This window comes from Zootoca vivipara, chromosome 12, assembly GCF_965207765.1.
Source record: "Zootoca vivipara chromosome 12, rZooViv2.hap1.1, whole genome shotgun sequence".
Classification (NCBI taxonomy): domain Eukaryota; kingdom Metazoa; phylum Chordata; class Lepidosauria; order Squamata; family Lacertidae; genus Zootoca; species Zootoca vivipara.
Window position 1 is genome coordinate 27,124,859 of NC_142595.1, and position 27,127 is coordinate 27,151,985.

Sequence of the window (27,127 nt, forward strand, 5' to 3'; positions counted from 1 at the left end):
ACACACACACACACGTATGTATGTAAACTGGCCATGTCCGTTAGCATCCACTTTTCACCAAAAACGCTTGACCAATTGCGTTTAAATTTTGACACAATGCCACATGCGAATATGAGAGTAGCCCCATACTGGTTGCGTAGCGATGCCACACCTGTGCCAGGTAAAACCCCCAAAACCCTGTGTTTCAAAACATACCACTCAGACGAAAATGCATGCTGTGAAAAGAACCAGGTTGCAAACCAGCGCCCTCTAGCGGCGGCTACACTGGTACTGTACTTATAAAACCTTCCCTCTCAACAGCACCTCTGCTCCTATTTACATACTAGGTCGAATGGAGGTACTGAGTCGCCTGGGTGGGGGTTGGGGGGAGGAGGGGACGGGATAGGTCAGGTCATGGTGGCACCAGTCACAGGGATTAGCCGGGTGGGGTGGGGGGAGGAGCGGGCGTGATACGTCATGGGTTGGGACAGGGTGGCGGGAATCGGGGATAAGCCGGGGGTGGGGGGAGGAGGGGGCAGGATACGTAATGGATTGGCACAGGGTGGGGGGAATCACACGGATGAGCAACAGCAACACGTGGCCGGGCCAGCTAGTAAATAAATAGAAGAAGGGGGACAATATGTTACTTATTGTGTATGTGTTTTTGTTTTTCAATATGCAAAATTAATAAAAATTATTTTAAAAAGCTAGTAAATAAATAAATGGGGTGGGGAATGGAACCTTCTAAGCCAGGGTGGGCAACTCCCAATAGACTGCGATCTACTTGCAGAGTTAGAAACTGGCAGTGATCTACCCCCTTTTGGGGGGTTCAGGTAAAAGTTGAGATTTTTATGGGCTGCAGGGCTAAAATGTTTAGCTTTTTTTTAGGGGAGCCAAAGTTCTTGGGTTTCTTTGGGGGGTGCCAGTGATCTACTACAGACGTCCGGTGATCTACTGGTATATCACGATCTACCCGCTGGGCGTGCCTGTTCTAAGCTAACTTAAAAGTAGCAACAATGGAAACGAAATCACAAAATAAAAAATTCCAAATGCAAGTTGTCAGGATTTCTCCCTGGCTGTACTGTAGCGGTGGCCAACCTTGGAACAATACTCAACAAACTTCTCTCTCACTTTCCCCGTGCAGCCAGGAATGGAAGTGTCTGTTGTGTGAGCAGCCAGTGAGAGCCATTGAAGAGGATGGGACCGACTTGACTCCAGTCTCCATAGATGGGGAGGTGAAGCTGCTGTCAGTTGCTGACCAGCAGGTACTAGTCTGCCCTGTCTTTAGAAGAAAAACAGCTTGCTCTGGCTGATGGTTTGGGCAGAGCTGACAAGTCTCCTTCTTTGGAGGATGGCCCTTGTGGTCTCTTCCAACTCTATGATTCTATGAATGCTTCGGGGTTGGCCTGACCTTTAAAGGAGACAAGGTCTGGAGCAAAGAGAAGCAACCCAGCACATATAATTATAACAGCATCCAATCCCAGGAATGGGGTAGGATGTCGTCCCATTGTCCCTGACCATTCATTGTTGGCTGAGACTGGAGTTGAACATCATCTGGAGGGCGATGCCTTGGCTAACCCTGAGTTAAACCCCTCCTTGCACCAGGCGGCCCTGGTTGGCTAGGCGCTGGGGTGGATTGCACCCTGCAGTGTCAGGCCCAGGCTGCCACCGGGCCCAGAACTGGCAGCAGCAACAAGCAGCTGTGGCTCACTCCCAGTCCTACCCATTCCCATCCCACCACTGCACTTGCCTGACATGGGGGTTCTGGATCTCAGGCTCTACCGGTCAAAACGGGCCCACCCTCTTACCCAGTTGTGATTGGCCAAGCGGCTAGCCAGCCAATCAGGATTTTTTTAATAAAAAAATCTTCACATCTCATTTCCCTCTGTGGCCCCCTAGCCACATTTTTTTCCACCGAGAGCCACAGGGGCCATATGGACCACCCTTCCCCAGTATGGCACCTATCGGCAGCAGCTCCTGTCAGCCTGCATGACCCAATGTTCAGGGGTGATTATAGAAATACAATCTGAAACATCAGGTTGAGGTTAGCTGGTCCTGAACCTGGCCAGGGCTACAGTGAGCTGCGTAGAGGTACAATTCTGCCAGCTGTGTAAGCTTAAAAGACCCTAGGAGAAAGGGTGGGCAAAGCAGTACTAGTCTTCCAATATGGACCTGATTTAACCAGCTGATTCCTGGATGTTGCAAAACACTGAAATGATGATGGAGAGGACCTGGCAATAAGCATACACAACCATGTATCTTGCAGGCTTCCGATTTGCAGCTTAGTCACCTTAATTGCTTTTGCCACTAACCACCTTCTCTGTTTTGTCTCCCACAGAGATGTGAGCAGGTTCTCCTTGAGTTACTGTGTTATGAGCCATGCAGGCCGCTCCACCGGCTCACCAATACCCTAGTAAGTCTGTCGTATGTGATATATGGGGGAATGTTGAATATCTAATCACCTCAACGGTGCTTCTTTTAGTTGTAAAATGTTAACGTGTTTATGGCAAGTATTATCCCTTGTCCTTTTGTCCCCCCCACTCCCAAAGTATTGGAGTGGTTTTTATGGATTTAAATGCAGTGAGTGTCCTGTTCTTTTTCAGCTCTGGTCCTCCCCTCACCCACCTTTTGCCTTCCATGGAGAAGGGTATTTTGTAATACAGGCATAGCTGCCAAGTCCCCCGGACGGCCATTTTGGAACTGGGCAAAGCAGCATCAAAAGTCACTTCTGAGCATGCTCCGCCCAGTTCCAAAATGGCGGCAGCGCTACTTCCGGTCTGCTATTTCCGTCCCGGTCCCTTATTTCTCTGACAGCAACTTGGCAGGTATGAATACAGGAGCAGCTCATGTGGCCTCTGGAAGCGGTGGACTGCAGTTCCCATCATCCCCAGCCAGCATGGCTAATGATAAGGGATGATTGGAGTTATAGTTCAGAACAACTGGAGGCAACCCCTGCTCTTGATAGAGTTGCAACTCCAATCTGCTCTAACAGGCAGACCTGCAAATCACCCTGGTAACTCCCCCCCCCCCTTTTCACTCCTGCTTAGCTCCAAGGAAACGTTGGTGTAGTTCTGCCAACTTTTCAATTTGCCTATTTCCATCCTCTTCACAAGCTGGAAGAGAGAACCAGTTTTAAAACCCCAAAAGGGGTCATTTGCATGGTTTAAAAGGCCTACAAATGCTGTGGCTGTATTGCTTCCCAATCCAGGCAGGGAAAACACAATATTGCATGATCTTGGGAGTGTTAGGAGGATCCCTTTGAAAGAGGATGGGGCAGAGGAATTCCCACCTGCAGGTAGCCACTCGCATAACAGCAAATGCCACTATTTGCATTGCAAGCTTGCTGGGTGTCTTGTGGACATCTGAAACCATGTGCCTGTGATAGCTTGAGAGGCGTTAGAAGCACCTCTTCAATACAGCTTGGTTTTTATTCCTGTGTCCATGTGTACTCCAGGAGGGGCAGAACACCATTGACTTGACCTTGATCAGAGCCAAGCTGCAGCGGAAGCTCTCACCACCCTATGGCTCTCCTGATGAATTTGCAGAGGATGTCTGGAAGATGTTCAGGCAGTTTAATAAGCTGACAGAGGTAAGGCTTCCTCTGGCTCAAAAGGGCAGAAGGACAACAGGTTTAAGGGGGCTAGAATGGTGGCCTGGGGGGGGGAGGTGGCAGAAACAGACGTAACATCTCCAACCAACCTGCTACAGGACTACCCCTAGGTAGGTAGAGTATCTAGATGTGCTGTGTTTGAATCTGGGGTTGTTCCCTTTTAACAGTTTATATATTTCCGTTGGAAATATATCCCTGGGTCCCCAAACTTAGGGTTCCCCAGGCCACATACAGATGGCCTGTGGTTTATCTGGATTTTTGGTTGAAGATGGGAGTTGGCACATCCATCACATCCGAATACAGTATTTGTACTGCTAGTCAGTTATATTTTTATTGCTTTTTATTTGTTATATTGCTGTAACAGCTCCATATAATTCCAATTGTAATAACAGGCAGGAAAAAACAAGGGGTCTGCCAAGACCCTAAGCAATTTTCAGGTGGTTGGGGTGGGTGATGAATGTTTGGGAATCACTGATACTGTATTTACTGAATATAACAAAGACGAGGGATTTATTTACCTTTGCAGTTCTCTACTTGGTGTTAACACTTCCTGCAAACGTTTTAATATAAAAAACCTGTTTTGCAGGCTCATTAGTATCCCTTATTTAACATAGATATAATATTTATTAGGTTTCTTACCTGTTCTTCACTATGAGGTTTCTGGTTACAGTTGACACCAATTTAATAATGTGTTATTAACATCAGTTAAAACTAAGTGCAGTCATTAGAATAGGGTGAGTTCTAAATGGGTAGCTCCTTTCTGTCCTTAACGTAAGTTGAACATTATTTCTTCACACACAGAGGGCCGTGCATGCTTGTGTTCACAGGTTGAATTAGAGCCTGATGGCTGACAACATTGAATGGGCATCTAAATCGGTCAGCAGCCTAACACCAAATAGTTCAGGGAACGGCACAGCTGTATGTAACTTGGAGGATAATGAGCACTCTTGCCTGCTGCATTCCCCAGCTAGTGTATCAAGTGGGCAATAAATATCCCTGATGTCTCAGTTTTGAGTGATCGCTTGCTTTTCCCACACTCTGGTTTTTTGTTTGTTTGTGTGTGTGTGTCATCAGGACAAGGAAGATGTCCAGTCCATCATTGGGCTGCAGCGCTTCTTTGAGGCTAAGCTGAGCGCTGCCTTTGGCGACCGGAAGTTCTCGGCGCTCCGTGACCCCATCAATGTGGATGAGCCGCAGGAAGGTGGCACTCTACAAGCCACCGACCTTGGTGAGGCCACCTCTTCTAAGGCTGATGAGAGCGGTGAGGACGAGGAAATGGCCACCTAAAAAGAAGTGAAGAAGCTGCTCCTAACAGACGGACCAGCATTCCACGAAGGAGGGGAAATGTTTTTTTTCTTTTTTGGGGGGCGGCGGCACCCTCTTGAAGCTGCCTTCATTTTGTCTCTGCCCTCCACTCTTCTGGTCTTTCTTGTTCCCTTCTGCACCTCTCTGCCTTTTTTTTTTTTAAAAAAAGAGTTACTGTAGAACTCGACTGCTTAGATAATGGTTATAAATAGTCTGACCTGTTCTCTCTTTTTTTCGCTTGAAAAATTTTATGCCCTTGTTCTGACAGATACACTTTGTGTTTTTTTGTTTGTTTTGTTTTTGTATTGGAATGGAAATTGATTCGGGGCAATCCAGAACCCTATAACTTGCTCTCCTCTTGTATTCCTTTCTTGCTCCAAGTGGGAACAAAGTTGTAGTTCCCTTTTTATTATTTTTTTAAATTCTCCCACTCCCACCCCCCCAGTCCTCACCTCCACACACCAAGGAGGGAGGTTTTGGCCCAGAAACAAGTTGGATCTCCTAACAGAAAATCTCTGCCACTTAAAAGATACTTGACTGCCGTGAGAGTTCCTTTCCTTGTCTGTTTTTCAAGTCTGAATTTTTGAACAGTGTTTTTTCTCAATTTATATGCAGTCCTAGTGAAAATCAACCTGGACATCTAATAGATGCAACTGTAGTTGGGCCTTCGTGACAGCTGTTTTCTGAGGTGGTGGTGATTTGATTATATATTTTTTTATTCCTGTGTCCAAATAGAGCTCCTTGCTTTTTCTATTCGTTTGTTGAAGAGGAGAGATGTCTGTTTTCATAAGTCAAGGTAGTTGTAGGTTTTTAAATCCAGTTGTCCCTTCCGTGTAGCCATACTTTTTGGCTGTACGTATCTTCAAAAGCTTTCTGTCCCAGTAGTTTATCCTCACTATCCCAAGAGCCATTCTCATGAAAATGTGCTTTTTTTTTTTGCTTATGTATATTTTAGACTTTGCTTCTTTCATGTTCGAGAAAAATAAAAGATGTTTGCAACTGGTGTGTCTTGTCAATTTGGTGGTGGTGGGAAAGATTGATTTTTATTTTCTGCATCACGGTGGGGTTAGAATACAGTGAATTTGATAATCTCTGCCCAGTTGGCAGAATTCACAAAGGCATACTCTGGTGTTGTTTAATGTCCCCATCCTTCCTTTTCAGTTCTACAGGGGTAACACTTAGGCTGAGATGGGATATGAAAGGTGGTGCCATTCCTTGGAGTGGTGGTGGTGGCGGCAGCCTGAATTTGGTGAGACAGTGCCTCACTAGCCCTATTGAGTTGGCCTCCACTGGGCATAATGCAGTCTGAAAGCTGTACTGCCTGGCTCAAAAATTGATCCCTTCCTGCTGTCCCAAGACAAGTTTTCTAAAAGTGGGGATGACACAAAACGAATAAAACAGGCATTTCACTTGCATGCACTAAAAGTTATAATAGTAACTGTAGCAAAAAAATAAGCCAGAGTTTATTCCTGATGAAAATAATGGATGGCTGCTTCTGTGATTATAGTGAAAGCCCCCAGTTCCAATTGTAGAGTACCAAACTAATGAGCAGAAACCTGAGATACAACATTCTTTTGGAATGTTCTGTGATCCAGATGTGGTCCTACAGGAGATGACATTGATCTTGTGGAGTCTTGACTTCATATCCAGTTTCTTGGGAAAGTGTGGCTTAAGTGCCAAAGTGAGATTTCCTGGCAGTTAATGGGGTGGTCATAAATCAAATCAAAACAAACTTTATTTGCAAAGCCAACAGGCCATAGCATCAAAAAGACAAACACCAACAAAAATACATTACAAACATAAAACCTATTAAAACCCAAGGTAAAAGCTGGGTTATCATTCAGTCGATATCCCTCTGTCCCATGGGCGGCGACCTTCTCTCTGATAGATTGTTCCGGGGGTGGTCATAAATATGATCCGAACAAACTGGCATTAAATTTAATGAACGTGGGGAGGGGTTAAGGTTAAGAGGGAGCTGAATTTAGTGGGTTTCTAAACTGAGATTGGTGTGTGCCAGGTTGAAGGCACTCTAGATAAGAGTTAATGGTCCTGGCAAAAAAATATGTCCCTAAATGCACCTTTGGAGTAAAAATGAATTCTGGGTTTGAAAATAACCTGCTCTGGAACACATCACACTAGTGGATGATTGGTTCCCCAATTGCTTGGATTAATTTTTTGCTTGTTGAGAACACAGTTGTTAATGCATACAATACAGTGGTACCTCTGTTTACAAACACAATTGGTTCCGGAAGTCTGTAGTTAACCTGAAGTGAACTTTTCAATTGAAAGTAATGGAAAGTGGATTAATCCGTTCCAAGGCGTACTTAAACCGAGGTATGACTTATCTTAAATTTCTGTGCCAAGAAACCGATGGTGGTGGTAATACAAGTACAATGTTTTGCTTCTGCTAGTCGGGATGGGATCAAAGAGCTTTTTTCTTATTTTAAAAAAATCCGTTTTAATGGTTCATATCCTTGCTCTTTTAAGAAGCAGCAGGAAGCTATTTAAAAAGGAGTGGGCCAGGTCTCCACCTCGCATTAGATGTATCCAAACGGCGCGGAAGAGGCATATCCCTTCCCTTTTATTTCCATCAATTAAAACCAATACATGCGAACACAGTGTGACTTTCCTCAACGATGCAATTGATGGAAATAAGATTTCGGTTAGTAAAAGGGGGCAGAGAGATAGCTGCGTGCTCTTAATAGAAAAAAACCCACCACACTAATGTTCCGATAGTGCAAAGCTGACCAGCACTTGAGTACGCGAAAATAAAGGCTATGGGTTTCTACGAGGTTTCTTCCCATGCAAGCGTGCACAGGACTGCAACTCGTGGGGACAGAACTTCCCCGTTTATGCACAAAGGCGGCGGCGCCGCTTGCAGAGAACAGCGGCTTTCGCACATGCGGCTCAAAGGGACAAGAACAAGGGAGTTCTACGCTATTCCCTTACTGCCGGTTCTCGTGCGGATGCCTCTTTTTGCGGGGCAGGGTGCATAGAGCAGAACGGAGGGGGAGCGACCGTTACTTTGCCCTCGCATTCGCCTCCGGTAAGATTTTAAAGAACAGAACGGAAGCTTGGACAGTGTCTCGGCAGCGGCGTTTCTTCGCACTATCCAGCAATATCCCCGCGTTCAACTGGGAGCCGAACGTGTCCCACGCCGTTTCGTCACCCCCCTGGCTCATTGGGATTGGGGCGGGGCCTTTCCCCCCCCCGCCCACTACCCTGAGCCGTGTAAAGAGAAGAAAAAGGAGGAGCCGGAAATCACCGAGGGCCGCTCCGGAGAGTTCCGAGAGCTTCCAGCGAGCGTCGGGAGGACCCGAGTGCTTCCGGAGAGACGGCGGGCGGAGCTCGAGGGCGTGAGGCGGAAGTTGCCGACAGTCTTCCGGGAAGGGCCGAAGGGGGCTGTCCGTTGCCGTCCGACACACTCACACACTCACGCACGAACAGAGCCCGCAGTAGGGAAAAGCGGCGGCGCTCTGAGGCGGGGCGGCCCCAGTTTCTTGGCCCCTTCGCTCCTTCCTTCTCTTTCTCTCCTCTCTCTCTTTTCTCCCCCTCGCTCTTTCTCCTCTCCCTGCCCCGCTCCCTCCCTCTCTCCCCTCCCTCCATCCCCGCCCCGGCCGCCCCGTCCCTCTCGGCCGACCCCGGCGGGCCACTCCGGGCCAGACCAGGCCAGGCCTCGGGAGTCGCTTCCTCCGCCGCCGGCGCCCCCCTCTTCCCTCTTTCCCCCTCTTTCTCCTCCCCCCCGTCCTCCCTCTCACCCCCCACAAGACGGGCCAGGCCGGGCCTCGGTAGCCGGGTGGGAGAAGCCCCGGCCGGAAGGGCGAGAGACCAGCCTGCCATCCCTACGCCGCCGCCGCCAGCCAGCCAGTCAGGATGATCAAGCTTTTCTCGTTAAAGCAGCAGAAGAAGGAGGAGGAATCGGCCGGCGGCACCAAGGGCTCCAGCAAGAAAGCCTCCGCCGCGCAGCTCCGCATCCAGAAAGGTTGGGGAGGGGGAAAAGGAAGGAAGGAAAGGCGGTGGGGAAGTACCTTGCCTTCCCCATCACACAAACACACATAATAATAGGCACTCTGGGCTGTAGATCAGTCCTACTACGTGGCCTCTGTTCACACAGCAAGTGAGAATAATGTTTTGTGCACACAGCATGTGAGAATAATGTTTTAAGAGGACGATGCCCCTCCTGGGGATATGAGGGGCTTGCAATTGGGGGGGGGGAGGAGAAGAAGCTAAAATAGTTTATGCACTGCTGATAAAGAGTGCTCACTTGCTTTGTTAGTAGGCCAGTATGACTAGTGTTGTAGAGCTGGGTGGGCTTTCCAAATACTGCCTCTTTATTGTTATTTTTAGAGCATCTGTACCCCCACTGTGCAGACTACCATAAATGCTGCCTAAGGGAGTGGCAGAGGTGAAACTTGTAACTGGAGAGTGCCCACTATCTTAAGTGACTGTGGGTAAGAGATGTTGGGGTACATACTCCCGGTTGGAATTCTGAAATTCAAGCCTGAGGAAACAAAAAATAAAAAATTCCTTCCAGTAGCACCTTAGAGACCAACTAAGTTTGTCATAGGTATGAGCTTTCGTGTGCATGCACGTATCTGAAGATGTGTGCATGCACACGAAAGCTCATACCTATGACAAACTTAGTTGGTCTCCAAGGTGCTACTGGAAGTAATTTTTTTATTTTTTGTTTTGACTACGTCAGACCAACACGGCTACCTACCTGTAACTAAGCCTGAGGAAGTGTTGGATGAGCAGTGCCTCTTTGGCTGATGACGCCAAAGCACTCTCTCATGCCCAAGGTGGTCTCGTGTTCGTTTGAGTCCTGGGGCTGCGCCCTTGCTCAGACTATATATTTACTTATTTATTACTGTTTTTTCTTCTGTCTTTCTCCAGGGAACTCAGGGTGGCACCCATTGTGTCTTCACATTTTTACCCCTATGGCAAACATATGACTTCAAATAGACTAAGAGAGGCCATCTTTAGAGAGCTTAATGGCTGAGCAAGAATTTGAACCTCATTCTCCTTGGGCCCCATTTAACAGAGAACTTAGTATCTAGTTCTTAAAATAAGCTCTTTCCCCTGTTTTGTCTTAGAATGTGAAATGAAACAAATCTTCAGTTCCCCTTCCTTGTTTGATTACTCATAGGAAGTTGCCAGCTCTTGTATATACACACCCGTCACTCTTTTTAATTTTTGTGTACGATTCCATAGATCAGTGTTTCTCAACCTTTTTTGGGCCACGGCACACTTGTTCCGTGAAAAAAATCACGAGGCACACCACCATTTAAAAAGTTAAAAAATTTAACTCTGTGCCGCCCTATATTATAATTATGACTGTAAGAAACACTTGCCAAATATTGCTTTCTGGCGGGTTAGTGTTTTGGCGGCCGCCAGGCTCGTTTGCACTGAGCTTTGGGAAAGAGGAGGAGAAATATCGCTTTCCGGCGGGTCAGTGTCGTATATTGGCGGCCGCCAGGCACGTGACAATGCAAATCGCCCTTCTCGTCGCCGCACATCGCGGCACACCAGCCAGCGTGTGCCGCGGAACAGTGGTTGAGAAACGCTGCCATATTTCCAACATGCTAGCATGGACTTTTATCCAGAAGGAAGCATTTCCTTTTGGTTTCTGCCTTGTGACCAGGGAGCTGATGGTATTTCTGTGTCCTCTTTTTCTAATTTTTTAAAAAATGAAATGACACCTCATTTCAGCAAATCACAAAGCTTACACGGCCACTGGGGGGAAAAGGGGGATAGGGATAGATTTTGATTTAAAAAGTGGGAGGTTTATTTTGGTTTTGGCCTGATCACCAGTCTCACGAAGTAATCTGTCCCTGCAACTGACCACTTCTGCTTTTCCTCCCAGATATTAATGAATTGAATTTGCCGAAAACATGCGAAATAGACTTTTCAGACCAGGATGACCTCCTCAACTTCAAGCTAGTTATCTGCCCTGATGAGGTAAGTGGTAGGGAGAGGAGTCATGTAGCCAGACACTCTGATGGGGCTTGCCATTCTATTTGTCACCATAGAAAGGCCTGGTGGGTGTGCCAGGAAACTCCATTGCATAATAGCACAATTCTATGGTACAACTAAAGCAGGGAGGAATCTTGCATCAGTTGACAGGGGATGATATCCACCATCGTGAGGTTGACAGATCTGGCTGTTTTTCTTTTATTCTGCCTGTGTAAGAAACCTGTGCAAGGAATCAATTGTAGAACTTTAGATTTCTGAGATTTTTCTACTTTTTAAAAATGTTACTAGTCGGGGCTGTACAGTAGTGGCATTTTGAATTGCTTAAGGACTGTGTCTTAAGTGACACCAGTGATCAGGGATGCTCTATCCTTCCCTCTCCCATAGAATTCTGTTATGTTTCCTATTTTTAAATCTATCTTGACCTCTTTCTTACCTATACCTATTATCCTCATTCCGTATCATGGAGGCTGTAATCTACCTGCCCAGCCTCTGTGCCTACCAGCTTGTTGCTTCTAGGTAAAATAATTGAGATGTTCCCCAAACTTAAAATATCAGGTACAAAATGCATGCCAAGTAAGTGGGTATTTTATTTTATTTATTGCACTTTGACATCTTAAAATTTTTGGAGCCATAAGTTAGCTTCCTTGATCCAGAATACAAAAGTCCAACAATATCACATGAAGCTACCCACATTTTAAAAGATCTTTTTCAGAAGCACCGTCCAGGATCCCTATGCTGTCTAGGATCCAGAAGAGTCTTGGCCGTGGGAATGCTCTCTCTAGCAGGGGTGATTATCCTATGGTTCTCCGGCAGGTGATGGATTAATACTTCCATCATTGTGGCCAGGGATGATGGAAGTTGTAGTCTGACAACTTCTGAAAGGCCACAGGTTAGCCACCTCTACCCTGTGGGAAGGTTCCTTCTCTGCCCCTTTGCAGATTTAAAGCCAAGATCTCTAGAAGCCTGTTATATTTGTTAATGTCTGCAAGGAATTACTTACGTTCCTACTGCTTATTTAATTTGTTGTTTGTTACCTTGTTTTTCCTGTCTTGTAGTTGATTGTGTGTTTTGATTGTTTAATTTTTCACATTGAGCCACCTTGGAGATCTGCTAGGCCAAAAAGAAAGGATAAAATGTTTTAATACAGCCATATTAGTGCAATATATATTTTATCAGCACGAGAGGTAAGATTAACCATACGGTAGCATTTTGTAGTGCTTATTCTTTATCTGCCTTGGCATGTTGTCCCTAAAGGGGAGTTCAGCATGTTTTATACACTTCATATGTGTGTTATTCAAATGATCAAGATGAATTACAGTGCATCTTTATTTTCCTGGCCTAGGCCTTTGCTCTTCTCAAGAAGTGTGCAGACTCTCCTGGTTTAGCTAATTCCATGCAACCAGAACTAATTGGCCATATTCCCTTCTATTCCTTAGCATGTTCATATGAGCATTTTTTTCAGGCAGTACTGCTTGCAATTTCAACTACATACACATACTCTGGCTGCAGTTCTCTCTTATCTTGGGCAGTGGTTGATTTGAGCACAGGTGTACTAAACCTTAAGACACTGGTGTTTTTCTCTACCTGTGTGTTTGGCATTGTAACCCTGTATGTAGCGTGTTAAAGTGTGAGCTGTGAGATGAAAGAAGGAGATTAATTATGTGTAACTGACTTTGGGCACAGACCATCAAATCTGGCATTTGATTTGCGCAGATTTCAAGTACAGTGGTACCTCGACTTATGAGTGCCTCGACTTTTGAAGGTTTCAACTTCCGAAGTCCTCTAACCCGGAAGTGCGCGTTCTGTGCATGTGGTCTGCGCAAAGCACAAAATCGCGCTTTGCACGTGCACAAAATGGACGCTTTGACTTCCGAAGAGTGCCGCGGAACAGATCGCCTTCATAAGTCGAGGTACCACTGTATTGGCTGATATGATAAACTTGGTACACGGAACATCTTTGGCTTGATTCTTAATTTGAGATAGCTGTTGCTAGCACTTCATTTCAGAAAACTTCTTTATGAATGTACCTTTTCCTCTTGGTGATATGGCAAATGAACACAGCCTGGGGTTCCTCAGAGTGGGTGTCACATAGGCGCACATTCGGTTTTCATGTTTTCGTGGAAATTACAGGGGGAAGATGCCTTGTGTATATTTACTGTTTCAAAAACTGGGCCCTTGAGTCACCATTCACTGTTGCCTTCCACCATCTGAAGCAAGCACTGAAAGTTGGAGTCCTGCTGGGGTGGCACAATAAGTAGTAATCTGTGATGATTGGTTCTGGCCATTACTGAAAGCCTCAACTTAAAAACCTGAGAATCTTTGTTTGCATTTTCAGACAAAGGGGTTTTTTGCAGTCAAGGATACTGATAAGTGTTGGTAGATGGTGGAAAATAGAGAAAAAGCACCTCTGCTAAACACAGGCCTTCCACTATGGTTCAAAGTCTCACTTCTGAGCCTCTGTGTGCACTTAAACACATTTTAGCACATCAGAATTTCCATCCACGCCTGTTTTCCCAACTAGTTCCCCATTTTGTTTTCTGGTTTGGGAAAATTAGCTGTACATCCAGAATACTGGGTATGCAAAAGTGCAGAGATTTATGAAGCGTTAATCACCATGCTGTACACCTTCAATTTTGACTGTTTGGATGAGGGATTCTAGAGTTGATTAAAATGTTTTATCATCAACTTGCCTTCCCCCACCCGAAAAGGTGAATCTTGTTCTCTTTTATATGGAGCCAAAGTTGCTTAAAATGTCTAAATTTTTGCCTTGCAGGGCTTCTATAAAGGTGGGAAATTCGTTTTCAGTTTTAAAGTAAGTAACCTCCCTGTTTTCTCTTGTCCAAGCCCCAGGCTTTTAACGGGGTGGTGTGGTGGAGGTATATGTTTTGTTGTAGGAGTTTGTCTTGGCACACAATCAATCTGCCTGCTTTTCACTGCGTTTTAGTCACCCTTTTTTACTTGGGCTAGTTATAAGAGGCTATATATTGTGTCAACAGCCATGAGGATGAGTAAAAGTACCAATAATTGGGGCAGAGGGGGCAGGAAAGGAGAGGAAGTAATAGATTGGTTCATTGTGCGGTACAATGTGATTGTGTGCTTCTTTGGGTGTATCCCCAACCCCCAAATCTGACTTTACTTCTGGGAGTACCTGAGCTTTCTTGGGCACACGTAGAACCCTGTGGTCGATTTTATGAACGTAGATCCAAGCATGACTGGGAATGGGGTGGGGCAACAGGACTGGGTTTGTCCTTGTTTTTCTGCCTCAAAGCTGCCTGGTTCAGGGAAAACAACTTGATGGGAAAGAGAGACCTTTTTTAAAATTAAAAAACACCCCCCAAAAAACAACAATCAAGGGAGAATGATTTGGGAGAGATTGAAGGCATGTCCTAAATGGCCTGTTGCCTGATGTAAGAACCTCAGAACTGGGGGTGGTGTGTGCTTGAAGACATGGTTGCTGAATGATTTATAAACTGAAGAAATTCTGCTTTGTGTAGAATAAATTCTGCAGCTACATGCATTGTTTAGGATTTGGGCTGCTTTTGTTGTTGTTGTTGTTGTTGCTTTTACCAAATTTTATTTTATATTATTTTTTTTAGAGTTTGAAGTGACTTTAGCCAAGGAATGGGCTGGAGTGAGGAGCCCTTGTGGGAATTCTCTTGTTCTGCCTGTTGCCCATCAAATGTTTTGGACTACAGCTTGCATCATCCCTGACCATTGGCCATGCTGGCTGGGGTGGATGGAAGTTGCGATCTGAAAACAGAAGGGAAAGGCTGCCCCGGTTCTGATAATCTAGTAAACATTGTTTTGTGTTTTCAAACTTCCCTGCCCCTTGAAACATGAGGTTTAGAAACCAGATTTTTCAAAAAAGTGATCTAGGAAGTTCTTCTCACTTTAAAACAAACCTGCTTCCAAATTGGGGTATCTCATAGCACCCATTAGTCTTGAGTTAATCTATCTGGGGTGCACATTCCATGGCTCAGAACCTGGCATCCCTGCAATCTTTGCGTTCATTTAAACTTTCCTTTTCACTTTTAAAAAACACCTAGTTCTGAGAAGATCAGTGAGAACACAGGCTACTAATGAATCAAAACAAAAGGGTAGCTGAAATGTTTCCTGTACAGCTCCGACCCTCTCCATTTATTTATTTATTTATTTTGTTAGAAGTTTTATTTTTTTTAACCCTGCATTACCAGTAAAAAGTGCTCAAGGTGGATCTTTTCTCTCCATGTCAGGGCCATTTCTGTGAAAGCCCAGCAGCAGCTGGGCTAAATGATGCAAATGAAGAAAAATGTTGGGTGTGTAGCTTGGCAAAGAACCTGGCTTGTTTTGAACTTGGAGGTGAAAGAGGAAAGAAACTGTGCTGTTTAGGCCTCTGCGCTGTCTTGGCAATTCTTAAAATGTACTGAGAACTTGCCCAATGAGCCAGAGCTGTCAGTAGAAATTAGGAATTCTGATGAGGATGTAGAGGAGTTAGGAAAGGGGCTGCCAGCCATGGTGAAGGGGTTTTCTGCTAATCATTCATCTTTCTTGACTAGAGGGGGGAGGTGACAACCCTGGAAAGTTTCTAGAAATGTAGTGAGGGTGTTCGTAATTGTGAGTGGGCCCCAAGATTTCCCTTCCTTTGTCAGTTGGGCTTAATGCATATGGCCGTAATTATATTTTTATCCCACCCTTCAGGGTGTTATGCATGGTTCTTCTTTCTCCCTCACCTGCTGTTTGATTATTTTAACAGCCATGTGGGATAGGCCTGGCTGGGTGCTGGTTACTCATCATAAGGCACCCACAGAGCTGCTTGATTGATTGAGGGATTGTTCCTGGGTCTCCCCAATCCATGTCCCAACAACATATTCTCCATACATATTCTCCAACATATTCTCCATTGGTTCTTGAAGCTTAAGGCACAATAAAATCTGTCACCAAGGTGGTGCCTTCTTCTATCAAGCTATCAAATTTGATTTTAAAGCTCGTGTCTTTCCTGAAGATATTGGAAGCATTTCTCTCAACCTAATTTGAAACAGACATAGATTCCTGTATCTAGAGAGTGTGTTGGGCTTCTTCCCTTAACCTTTTCTGTTGGAGCCTCCCAGTGTCTCCACTCACAAAGATCTGGATCTCACTGTTTCAGCAACTCAGTCACAGCAGTTTCCTTGTTTTTATTTATTTAAAAGTGTTTATTTATACGAACCTTGAGTCATATTCCCCAGGCAATTGACAAAATAAATATACACAATTACTATCTGAAAGGCATTCTGAGGTCTATAGAAGCACCTGTTTGCTTCTGGGACCAGCGTTGCACTGCACACATGAATAAGAGATGCCAGAGATTTCTAATAGAATATGGTGCATTAAGTGCTTCAATCAAGTGCTTGATTACAGTCATACCTTGGTTTTCAAACAGCTTAGTTCTCGAACATTTAGACTCCTGAATACCGCAAACCCGGAAATGAGTGTTCCGGTTTGCGAACTATTTTTGGAAACCGAATTTCTGACGGGGCTCCCACAGAGCTTCCTGCAGCCCATCAGAAGCTGCACTTTGGTTTCCAAATGTTTTGGAAGTTCAACGGCCTTCCGGAATGGATTCTGTTCGACTTCCAGGGTACGACTGTATTTGCATGTTTTTGGGACAAACTGCCTAGAGAGGTGGACTACACTTCCCATTGTTCCTCACCATTGGGCATTCTGGCTAGGTTTGATGGGAGTTGTAGTCTTAACAAGAAAAGGAGTCTTGCAGGTTCCATACCCTGTGACCTAGGGCAAACAAGTTGCAAAACCTAGAGTGTATGAAGATAAGATACCATGTCAGGAAATTAGTTTGTTGGTACAAGAAAAGTTGATCTGCTAGGTATGCCTTATATGTGTCCAGGATTTTGTGACTGGTATGTTTTGCTATGCATTTTGGAATGTCTTATAATGAACCCAAGGAGGCCAACAGCTCTTATTTTTCTTGTATTTTATTTGCAGGTGGGGCAAGGATACCCACATGACCCACCCAAGGTGAAGTGTGAGACCATGGTGTATCATCCCAACATAGACCTAGAAGGCAATGTCTGCCTAAATATCCTCAGGTACAGAGGCTGCTCTGCTGTCCTAAGCCCTATATTCCATTTGCTTCTATATATTGTTTTTCTGCAGCTGTCGGTGAATTTCTCCAAAATTATAAAGTAACCACATATGCCAAGCATCATCACGTCACTATGTCTCCCTGTTGATTACCCTAACTTATTTTTCAATTGGATATGAAAACATTTTCATTTTGGGTCATCAGTAACATTCCTTGCTTTTGCCATAATAATAATAACCAGTTGATTTGCTGGACTTTGATAGAACTGCAATGATGTGAACAAACAAATGAGTCCCAAGGAGAGTAAAAGTTCGGAACCAGCTTGACAGTACTGAGGCCTGTCCTTGGGCTATTTTTAATGGGGTTTAAGAATTTTATTCAAATGTGTTTCGGTAATAGATTTCTTGGCCGTGGGAATGCTCTCTGTAGCATTCCCACGGCCAAGAAAGCATTAAGATTTTAAACATAATATCCTGGTCCTTAGGGAAATTGTTTCTTCAACCCGTTTGGTGCAGTGTGGCTCTAAGATCACACAGTGATCTTTTTATTTATGACATTTGTTGTTTGCCTTATACAAAAAACATCTCAATGTGACTTGAGTTAAGATAAAATAAAAAAATAAAATAAAATAAAATCCTGAATCCTACCCTACATTTCGTTCTGCTGTTACCACTCCTTTTGGGAGGTTTTTCTTTCCCTACACTCACTTTTTTTTCTCTCTCACACAGAGAGGACTGGAAGCCTGTACTAACAATAAACTCTATAATTTATGGCCTGCAGTATCTCTTCTTGGTGAGTATATGTGAAGTTGAAAGTAGAAAATGCAGGGGGGGAAGTCTTTCCTCACTTGGGCCTGAGCAAAAAGTGTGGGTGTAGGAATGGGAGACACATGGCACAGAAGGTAGAAGAAATGCGACTTCCGGTCCGTCGCGCCGGAGAAGAAGGACGCAGGGACTTCGCACGCCGAAGTCCCTGGCCTCGCGGAGGGGGGGGGAAGTCCGCAGAGCGAGCGGACTCCCCGTAAAAACACCGGGTAGAGAGTCCCGGTGACTCACGCGCCCAGCGGCTGCTCCGTTTCGCGGATCCCCCGCTGCCCGAGAGCTCAGTAGAGCGATCGAGAGCCAGCGGGGTGGAACCGCGGGAGCCATTTTGGGCAACATCTTACCTCCAAGAAGCGAAGCTCCGAGTCCTGACCCGGCAAGCGGCGGATTCTTCCAAAGAAAATAAAAGATTTCCATAAAGTAAGTGAAATTCTTATTTGGACTTTAAAAACATCAATTGGAAAAATAGGAGAGATTTTAAAGAAACGGAAGTCGATCTCTTCCTAATGGCAAATTGGGAGGCGTTTTAAATAAACTCAAGCCGAAAGAGGAAAAAGTTTCAGGGTCGGTGGACCCGAGAGAAAGAAAGACTTTTCCGAACCTTCTCAGCTCCGGAGTCCGGCACCCCTTGAGGTACAGCATTGTTAAGGGGAAGAGCGCTTTGACAGCTGTCAAAAGCTGTCAAACTGTCAAAAGACCGGGTGGACTTATTGCATTGCTGTGAACAGTAAAAATTGACTGAAAATGAGGTAGAACTATTTAAATTGGAATTAAGAATGGATTTGTGATTGAGTTAAAGACAAAGGAAAAGATCAGCCAAGATGGAGCCGATCGTCTAACAGGAAGGAATTTTCCAGCACCCTTTGCTCCCTATCTCCTGTTTGTCTGCGGTTAAGAGAAGTATGAAAACAAAGTATTCTCGAGCCTTCCAGGAGGCTGTGCTGAACTACCTACAAACATGGGAGGACATTTACAAGGAACGGCAACATCCCAATTTATCATCAGTAGAAGCTGAAGTCCAAGTTCAGGATTTAGAGGATAATTTGGAATTTGAGACTGTTGATTTTGAGACTGTGTGTGAGGAGAAACAACCTGATGAGAATCTTGAAGGTGACTTGGACTACAAAAAATATGTTTGGGATGAAGCAAAGCATGGATTTCAAAAGGAAGAAAAACAAGAAAAGCAAGAAAATGAGAAGCAAAGGGATAGGAAGATCAATGGAATTGAAGACCCTGGAGGGGCTAAAATGTGGAGTGGTGTTATTGAGGGATGGGAAGGACAGGGGCAGGGGGGGGGGACAAAGGCCTGGAGATGGAATTGGGAAAGAACTGGTGTGGGGTGAAAATTTTAGTTAAAAGGGTTTTTTTTGCTTTTGAACGGCGGTTTTCGAAATCTTGGCTTGTTAACGGAAATGCTGATCCAATTGGGGGAAAAGACTTGGGGAGAGGGGAAGGAGTGTGTGATAAAGTATAGGGTTAAGTTTTAGATTAGAGATATGATAGTTAAAAACAAAACAAAACTGTGTTTTCTGGAGGGAGTTAGAAGAATGGCTGAGGAAAGAATTTTTAGGTTAATATTAATTTTTGTGAGTTCAGATAGGTGTCTGGGCAGAGAGCTGCCTATCCTCCTCTCTTTACTCGGAGGCACCCAGTGGCAGGGGGTGCTCAGAGGGGTGAGGAGGGGGTGGAAGGAAACCCAGACACAATAATGGAACCTTGGAAGTGCTGTGCCCTGCGGGTTCCTCTTGTGGCAGGAGGGGGCCTGTGGGAGGGCAGCATGGAAAAGGAGGAGGATTAAGTCAATATTATAAGAATAAGATTTTGAATTGGAATAGAAAACCCGCCATAATTAACTAGAGAATGTCAGGAAAACCAGGAGGAAGAGTATCGAGGAAGTCACAATTATAATGTTAAGATAATAAGAATTGGGAATTTAACTAATATTTTCCTTTTTTTCTTTTCGTTTTTCTTTTCTATGTTTTTTCTTTTTTCTTTTTTTCTCTTTTTTTAGTAAAGTGTTACATTGAAGAATTAGCTGAGGGATAAGCCAAACCCCAGAGATCCTCCGCCTCTGTCCTCTTAGTGGCAGGGGGGGGATGAGGGGGGAGGAGGGAGGGGGGAGGTCAAACCCAGCTTAAAATGGACCCCTTTGTTTCCCAATGTCCATGGGTATCACTGGTGGCAGAAGTGGTCTTGTGGGTGGAGGGAAAATGAAGGGACAGAATTTATTTTGTATGTTTTGTATGTTTTGTTTTCATAAAAAATTAATAAAAAATATTATAAAAAAAAGAAGGTAGAAGAAATGCAGCTCTGGCTTGATGATTTTGTGGGTGTTAGTGTGAGACAGGGTGTGCATAAAGTAAAGGCAGTTTTGGCTTTATATAGTTGTGCTTGGGCAGGATGTGTGTATTGTGCTGTCTGTCAGCCTGCAGGAATAGCTTGAGATGGGGTTTTGCCTTTGTACAGCAGTGTACTTGACAGTTTTGGCAAAGAAGTGTTAGGAGGCCTTGCTCTGACAGCCTCTGATCCAGGGTAGATTGACGTAAACCAGTGTTCTCCATCCTTGTGTCATTAGATGCCAGTGAACTGCAACTCCCATATTCCCCAACCATTTTCGCCAATGATGAGAAATAAGAGTTGTTGTCCAGTAACATCTGGGAGCCCATGGTTGAAGGGCACTGACTAAAATGTTGTTTTAGCTTCCTAATACATTTATTTCCTAAACAGTTATGCATACTAATATGTGGTTGTAACAGTGAAAACATACCTGTTTGTAATAAGATGAAGCCCCAGGAGTATAATCTGGAAAGCTCTCGTCATCCACCCCCTGATGCATTTTCCACTACAAAATCTATTAGTGCAGTCTTGTGCATGTTTACTAAAATTCAAGTCTCGCTATGTTAATGGGGTTTTCTCCTAGGTAAGTATACACAGAATTTCAGTCTCTCCTTAAATCAGGGACAGTTCGTAAAATTAAGTAGTTTTGTTTAGCTTTCCATACATGTGTAAGGACACACAAATGACTTCCCTGGTGACCAAGTACCACCAACATTTCGTATGCAAAGGGTGGTAGTTACTGGGCAGAAAGTCTAAATACTCACCGTGCATACAATAAATACATTCCAGAAGCAATGATGCCTGTAATGCTGGTCTGCAAGTTACCCACATTTTTTGCTCTTGGATTATACTTTTACATAGAAAATTAAGCTTTAATTCATTGCTTTTAATCTGGGATTCAGCTTTAAAAGACCTGTTTGTATTACATCAATATTTATTTATTCTATTGTATTCTGAAAAATCAGGTTATTTTAAAGGGGTGCTTAATAAAACTTTTTAAAAACTGATTTTAAATGTTTTTGCTGTTTTAAGGCATTTTTTATACAGCCTGATTTGCGTGGACCGCAATACAGCTGGCGCTACTGTTCCTCTGGGTTGTGCCTCTCATCCCTTCTGACAACTGTAGATCTTGTTGTCATGCCCCCCCCCCAGCATAGTTTTCAGAAAGCAAATGATACACCATAATGTCTCATAACTCCAGACCCAGACGTGCCATGCTTTTTGGTCTTTTCTGTGCTTTTGGAGCTGAATTGGAGAGTTGTGACCATTTCCCCCCTCAAATAAGCTTGGAGCTTCTTTGCTCCAGGGAATGGGGAAGCTGAAACTGACCCAGTTATTCGATTACAACTCTCATTGGCAGGGTGAGAGGCAGAGGAACATTTGAGGTCATGTGCCGTAAAAGCCTTGGTTGACCTTGTGTCCAAAGAGTGTAGAGGAAGAGGGTGTAGCACACTGTCTCCTAGGAGACAGATTCATGCTGAGAGGCTGGCATCTCTCAGGTGGTGTGGGCTGTTTCTAGGCAGATTCAAGCCTCTCCTGGAAACCATCCCTTCGAGTGCTTTCATTAGGTCAGGAGGCAAAGTGCCATCAGTTCCTACATTTGTGATCATTGCTACTTCTGTAGGCTTGCTGATGTATATCCCCCCCCCCCCAGTTCCTTGCATGAAGTCTTTCAGAGGCCCTGTGGACTTACTTTGCCCCACTCATTTTCTTTTGTATTCCCCTCCCTGCTAAGTGCAAGAGGTGATGCTGGAAGGCGATGCTACATTAGGATAGCCTCAAATGTTCTCTCTGTTTGACGGGGAGGGTTGCTATCATAACAAGAGAACCTCAGCCCCTGGAGCAATGCAAACCCATAGGTTGGAAGCCTCTTCTCATCACTGAAACTGAAGGCCACTTGATTCACTAGAGACAGAACCCGGGGTTCTGTTTGTGCTGTTGGTGGGATCAAGTTGTAAATGGTGGCATAGGAAGGGCTTTGCCACTTGATTATGCTGACTTATAGGCTGTTAATACAACAGCTGTTAATAGGCTGTTGCTGTGTCTTTTCTAGCTGCTTATCCAAGGCATGGTTTTAGGGAATGCCTTCATTTTCCTTCGTATTGGAGGGAAATTGCTTGAGGAAATGGAATCGATTCTTCAGGAGAAGTTGGGCATCAGCCACACTGATGAAAATGGTGTGCAGATGATGTTAATAAGATATCAAACAGTGTTTGGCTTGCTGCAGAGCATGTAGTGAAACCCTGCTATTAAACTTGCATGGTTTTTCTCTGTAGGTGGGCCTACTCTTGGGTCTGGATTGATCTGCCAACCAATTGATCTTCTTGCCCCTCAATGCAAGAGTTGAATGCTACCTTTTTAGCTAGTTCCAGTTCTGTCGGAATAATTATACTAAAAGTGGTGATGCTCCCAGTTCTTGTTTTAGCCCACCAATCTTAAATGTGCCTTAGCTTCAATGTTTATCTTTCACTTCTCCAGCTGTATTCCCTGAAGCTCCTCTCGTTATTCCTAGAACAGGCAAGGGGAATCTCTAGCCTCTGTGCCGGACTAGGTGCTCCAGGGTCCCTAATTCCACTTCAGAGATTGCTTTTCCTCAGCCACATCCACCTGAAGTTGAGTGGCATTAACTGTTGGGTAGCTAAAGCTTGTCTGCAAAGGAACAACCAGGAACCTTCGATTGCACTCCTGCTTTTCTCCATTGCCAGCATGGCTTGTGCTTGGTGCCTTCTGAATTCAGCACTGAAAGTTAGCTCTGCTGAGATAGGCTCCATTTGGGAGCTCCCAGTAGGAGTCCCTAAGTGGAGCTGATCACTGCCAATTCAGCTCTGAATTTAAACACTGCCAAATGCAAGTTCCTCTGACAAGCAACAATTGGGAGTGCATGGCTTAGAGCACATTCCCTGTTGTTTCTTTGCAGTGGGACTTGGGTGCAGTTCAAATTCAGTGTTCAGTGCAAACCCTGCTTCTTCCTGGCAAACACTGGTCAGCCTGATATCATTTGACTGGTGATTGACAGCTGGATGGACTTGCCCATCCATTAAAAGTGGCCCACGTAGGGATGGCTGCTTTTGGATTCACCCTGCCTGCTCAAAGGGATTCTCCACCCCTGCTCTAGAACATCAGGTATTCACCTTGGACCATGAGTAAGGCATCTGCACTCCAGTATGGAAATGGGGATTTGTGATGGGCGGCGGAAAGAGTTGAGTGAGCCCCAGGCAGCTCTGTAAACTGGTAACAGAACAGGAATGCGGGTTGGCATTTAATCTTGCATCTGACGAAGTGGACTCCATGAAAGCTTGTGCCATAAACAAGTCCTTGTCTTTGAAGGTGCTGCAAATCTCTTTTGCATTTAATAATAGAGCTTTTCCTCCCTCCTCGCAGGAGCCAAATCCTGAAGACCCCCTCAACAAAGAGGCTGCTGAAGTCCTCCAGAACAACAGACGCCTGTTTGAGCAGAACGTCCAGCGCTCCATGCGGGGCGGCTACATTGGCTCCACCTACTTTGAACGCTGCCTCAAATAGAACTGACCGGCTCCGGGCACAAACCTGCCCTCCCCATGCCCCTTCATCTCCCTTCCAGCTCTCCTAAGGGACTCTGCCAACACCGCTGCCTTCAGCCACCAAGGGGGGCACAGGAGTCAGGAATTGGCAGGAGGCCCCCTCCATCCTCCTTTCCCCGCTTCCTCGCCCCACCTGCTCGCCTTCCTCTCTCTCCCCCCCCCCCACTGCCATCCTGGGGCCCCAGCAGCTGTCGCCTCACTAAACCCTCGTACCTTTCTCGCCACTCTCCCTGTGTGCTGCTGCGGGGCGAGGGGTGAGGTTACCGCTGCTTCTCTGCCATGCCCCACCGCATTGGGGTAGCCAACTGCCCCATGGGGCTGGGTGTGCGGGACCCCATGATGATGCCCGTCTGCCTTTCTGGGGGCTGTGGTTTTGCTGCTAAGAACAGAAGGCTCCCTCTCTGCTCTGGTACCCCCTGCCTGCAGTGTGGTATAACTGCACTGCATGATCCGCAGGCCATTTGCCTCTACTTTCCTCCTCCCTTGCTGGGCACCACGGCTTTCGAGCGTAACTATTTATTACACAGGGGAGGCTCTCGAGGGCTGGGTGAGTCTGGGAGGCTGAGAGGGGGTGTTGAGCCATCTCCATCCTGCCCCAGGCGCCGTGGCTCTGGGGAGGCTGGGTCAGGCCTGGAATATTCCTTTTAGAATCAACTCACTTGTGTGTCTGGTTTTTAAGGAAAAATAAAAAACCCACAACCAAAACAACCAGTGCTAATAATAGTAGTAGTAGAAAAAATGTAATGGGGGGCAGCGCTGTCTCCCAACTGTGTCCACCAGGGCCTGCCCACCAATGAACACTCTCTGCCTCTCCAGTGACTCCTGCGAGCCCCTGGCCAAAATAAAGCCACTGTACTTCTAGTGTGTCGGGTTATTAAAGGGGAATGTTAGCGCACTCAATTGGCCCCTTGCCTCTCTCTTGTGTTCTGCTTCCTTCTGCCCTGGTGAGGGGGAGGGGAAAGTGAAGTCCAGTGTCCATAGGAACGCCTTGTGTAGGATGCAGTTTTCTTCAGCCCCCCCGTGTGCCATCCGCTGAGACAAGCAGATTCTGTGTGTTTCTTGCATTGCTGGAAACGAGATGATCCAGGGAAGGAAGGGGGGGGGAGAGAAGAGTTGATGTGTGTGCTGAAGAGGGGGGCTATAGAAACACCTTTTGTGGAAAACTTCACCTCCCCACCTTGATTTATTCCTTTGAAGACTTTGTTCAGTTCTGTGTTAGGACGCCTTCAAAAATTAAAAGCAAATCAAGGGTTGGATCTTTCTCCATGAGCGAGGTTCTAGACATTCAGGGCGATGCCTACTTGTGGCAGTCTGCTCAGGCAACAGCCATTCTGCCAGGAAGAGCCTTGCTCTCCGCAAAGTACAGCAGCCAAATCCAAATGTCCCACAAAAGATGTGTGATTCCTAGTGCAAACACTCTTAACAGTTAAGCTTTGTGTGGTACATCTTGCACTGCTGCTTGCAGAACGACGTTGGTGCTCAAAGCTCCTTGCATTGGATCTGGCCCTCAGTTTTTGCATGATGCACAGCTAAGAAGTGTTTGCATGCTTTGCATTTGTCTACATACCACAATTCTTTGCATATTTACACAGAAGCAATTTCTGTATTGAGTGGGGTTTATTCCCAGGTATACATTTGCAGTTTACATACTTAAAACTGCTTTGCTGTTAACCATTTTGCACAGCAACCATAATGTTCTACCTACTTTCCATTTTACAGATGGGAACACTTTCCCAAGTATAGTCTAGGGATGAGTGTTGTGAATTCTGATTTGATTCTGCTATGATAATTTCAGATCAGCTACTTTGGTGCAGCTATGCAAAATTCAGTTGCAATGTAACTACTCTTTTGGTTTGCTACTAGTGTGAGGGGGAAAATGGTGCTGGTTTCAGTGAAAGATTATGAAGGAATCTGCATGTAAAAAGGGAGTTCTGCTCATATTTTCTGTGGAGATTCTTGGGAGTACGGTAGTTATTCTGAATTCTTGGGTGCTGTTTCCTGCATTGGGATACTTGCAAGCACTACTTTTCGCTTGAACCACTCCTGTTGGAAGTGTGGCTGGTATGCTTGGGACATTTTAGCAGGAACGTGCTACGGTGAATACAACCAAAGATAAAAACATTTGGCAGTCTTCGGTTGATTCATTCAGAAATTGAGGACGTGAGAATTTTATTTGCAGGTAAAGGAACTGCATGTTCCTGGTGTGTGCTATTTATTCCTGTCAATCAAAAGTCTGAACAGCAATTATAAAGCACCTCCCAAGTGTTGATACTGAATATGGCCTGAGTATTTTGTGCAGGAATTGGAAATTTGGGCCCCAAATCTCCCCTCTCCCAAAGAAAGAATGACAAGTGGGCTCTAAGCAGTTATCTTTATGCACTTTGTATGCCTTATACTGTTATAACATCTTGGGTGCATTGGCAAGAGCTCTAGAATGATAAGTAGCTGTGGTATACCAGAAATGGCAACTCTGATCCCTGACCATTGACCATGCTGCCTTGGACTGATTGGGCATGTAGCTTACACATCCCTTGATAAGGCTAACTTTTCTGATATGTGGGCAGGCTTAGCCCTCTTCCACCCCACTTGCCCTCCCCACCAAATCCTAGTTATTTATCAAGCCTAGTTTGTCAACTCTGGTTTGTGATTGCTTGGATATGGGGAGAAAATAGCCCCACGCTGGTCGCCGGCTTTTTGTGTTCTGTATTTTTGCCTAGCTGATCTCAGTTTCTTAGGATCTTGCTGGAGACAGTTCTGGCTGACAACCCCCCCCCCCCAAGGCACTAATACATGGACAGTTGTTGTAGAAATCTCTGCATGTGTTTCTGGACATCTGCATTCACAGCATCATGACCCTCTGAGCAAGCCTGACTTGGTGACCACTTTGCTGTGGGGATTGAATGAGGAGCTGAAATTTCACCCTAATTAATCCTTGTTTGGTGACATCATTCCCTTTCCCCATGACCTTAGTTTAGTTTTTCAGTTTGAGAGAGTTGCCATCTTTGTGGTGGTTCCAAGTAATACAGGGTTGCCTTCTAGGAATACATTAACACAGAGGATGTGATCTGCTCTGCTGCAATAAGTAAACACTGGCAGTGCAAGGTGGGTGATGCTGGTTTGTTGCATAAAAATAAGAGCCTGAAACCTTGTTGGTTGGTTGTGAGTTTGCAGTGGCAGTAAACTGATTAGTAGGGAGTTGGAGTATGGTCAAGAAATGTGAAGGTAGAGACAGAATAAAAGGTGGTAAATATTTGAAGAGCCTTTGCTAGTGGGAAAACCTTTTCTGCAGTAGTTCTGGCTGACTCTGATCCTCGCTTTTAAGTGCTACTTTTGGAAACAGCGAACCACCAACCAGGTCTGACAACATGCTAGTTATGGAATAGAAACTGCAACCCTCTGGGGTCTGCCTGCTGCACTAGACCAGGTTAGATAGCACAATGAAACATCACTCAGCATGGTGCTTCCTATGCATAGAATAAGC

At 45.3% G+C, this 27,127-nt stretch overlaps 2 protein-coding genes across 4 annotated transcripts in view; both read left to right on the plus strand.

The window, feature by feature from the left end:
* The window catches only part of TRIM28 (tripartite motif containing 28), a 49,898-nt gene extending 44,005 nt beyond the window's left edge, over positions 1-5,893 (plus strand). For 2 of the 3 annotated variants that reach the window (XM_060281530.2, XM_060281528.2), the window contains exons 14-17: positions 1,124-1,244; positions 2,318-2,392; positions 3,434-3,568; positions 4,664-5,893. In XM_060281530.2, coding sequence (XP_060137513.1) covers positions 1,124-1,244; positions 2,318-2,392; positions 3,434-3,568; positions 4,664-4,876 — 544 coding nt within the window. In that variant the 3' untranslated portion in view covers positions 4,877-5,893. The remainder of the gene's footprint in view (positions 1-1,123; positions 1,245-2,317; positions 2,393-3,433; positions 3,569-4,663) is intronic. The other variant, XM_088655124.1, reaches the window with a different exon arrangement.
* Positions 5,894-8,321: 2,428 nt separating this feature from the next.
* On the plus strand, positions 8,322-24,546 carry UBE2M (ubiquitin conjugating enzyme E2 M). Its single transcript, XM_035136061.3, has 6 exons — positions 8,322-8,876; positions 10,758-10,852; positions 13,641-13,679; positions 16,829-16,932; positions 17,657-17,720; positions 23,468-24,546. The coding sequence occupies exons 1-6, from the start codon at positions 8,768-8,770 to the stop codon at positions 23,606-23,608; spliced, it is 552 nt and encodes a 183-aa protein (XP_034991952.1). The 5' UTR covers positions 8,322-8,767; the 3' UTR covers positions 23,609-24,546.
* The last annotated feature ends 2,581 nt before the right edge of the window (positions 24,547-27,127 follow it).

Bases quoted from the DNA above. Each gene is read 5' to 3' on its own strand.
- UBE2M (XM_035136061.3), top strand. From the start codon at position 8,768: ATGATCAAGCTTTTCTCGTTAAAGCAGCAGAAGAAGGAGGAGGAATCG. The intron at 8,877-10,757 runs GTTGGGGAGGGG...TTTTCCTCCCAG, and splicing joins GCAGCTCCGCATCCAGAAAG to ATATTAATGAATTGAATTTG. The intron at 16,933-17,656 runs GTACAGAGGCTG...TCTCTCACACAG, and splicing joins GTCTGCCTAAATATCCTCAG to AGAGGACTGGAAGCCTGTAC.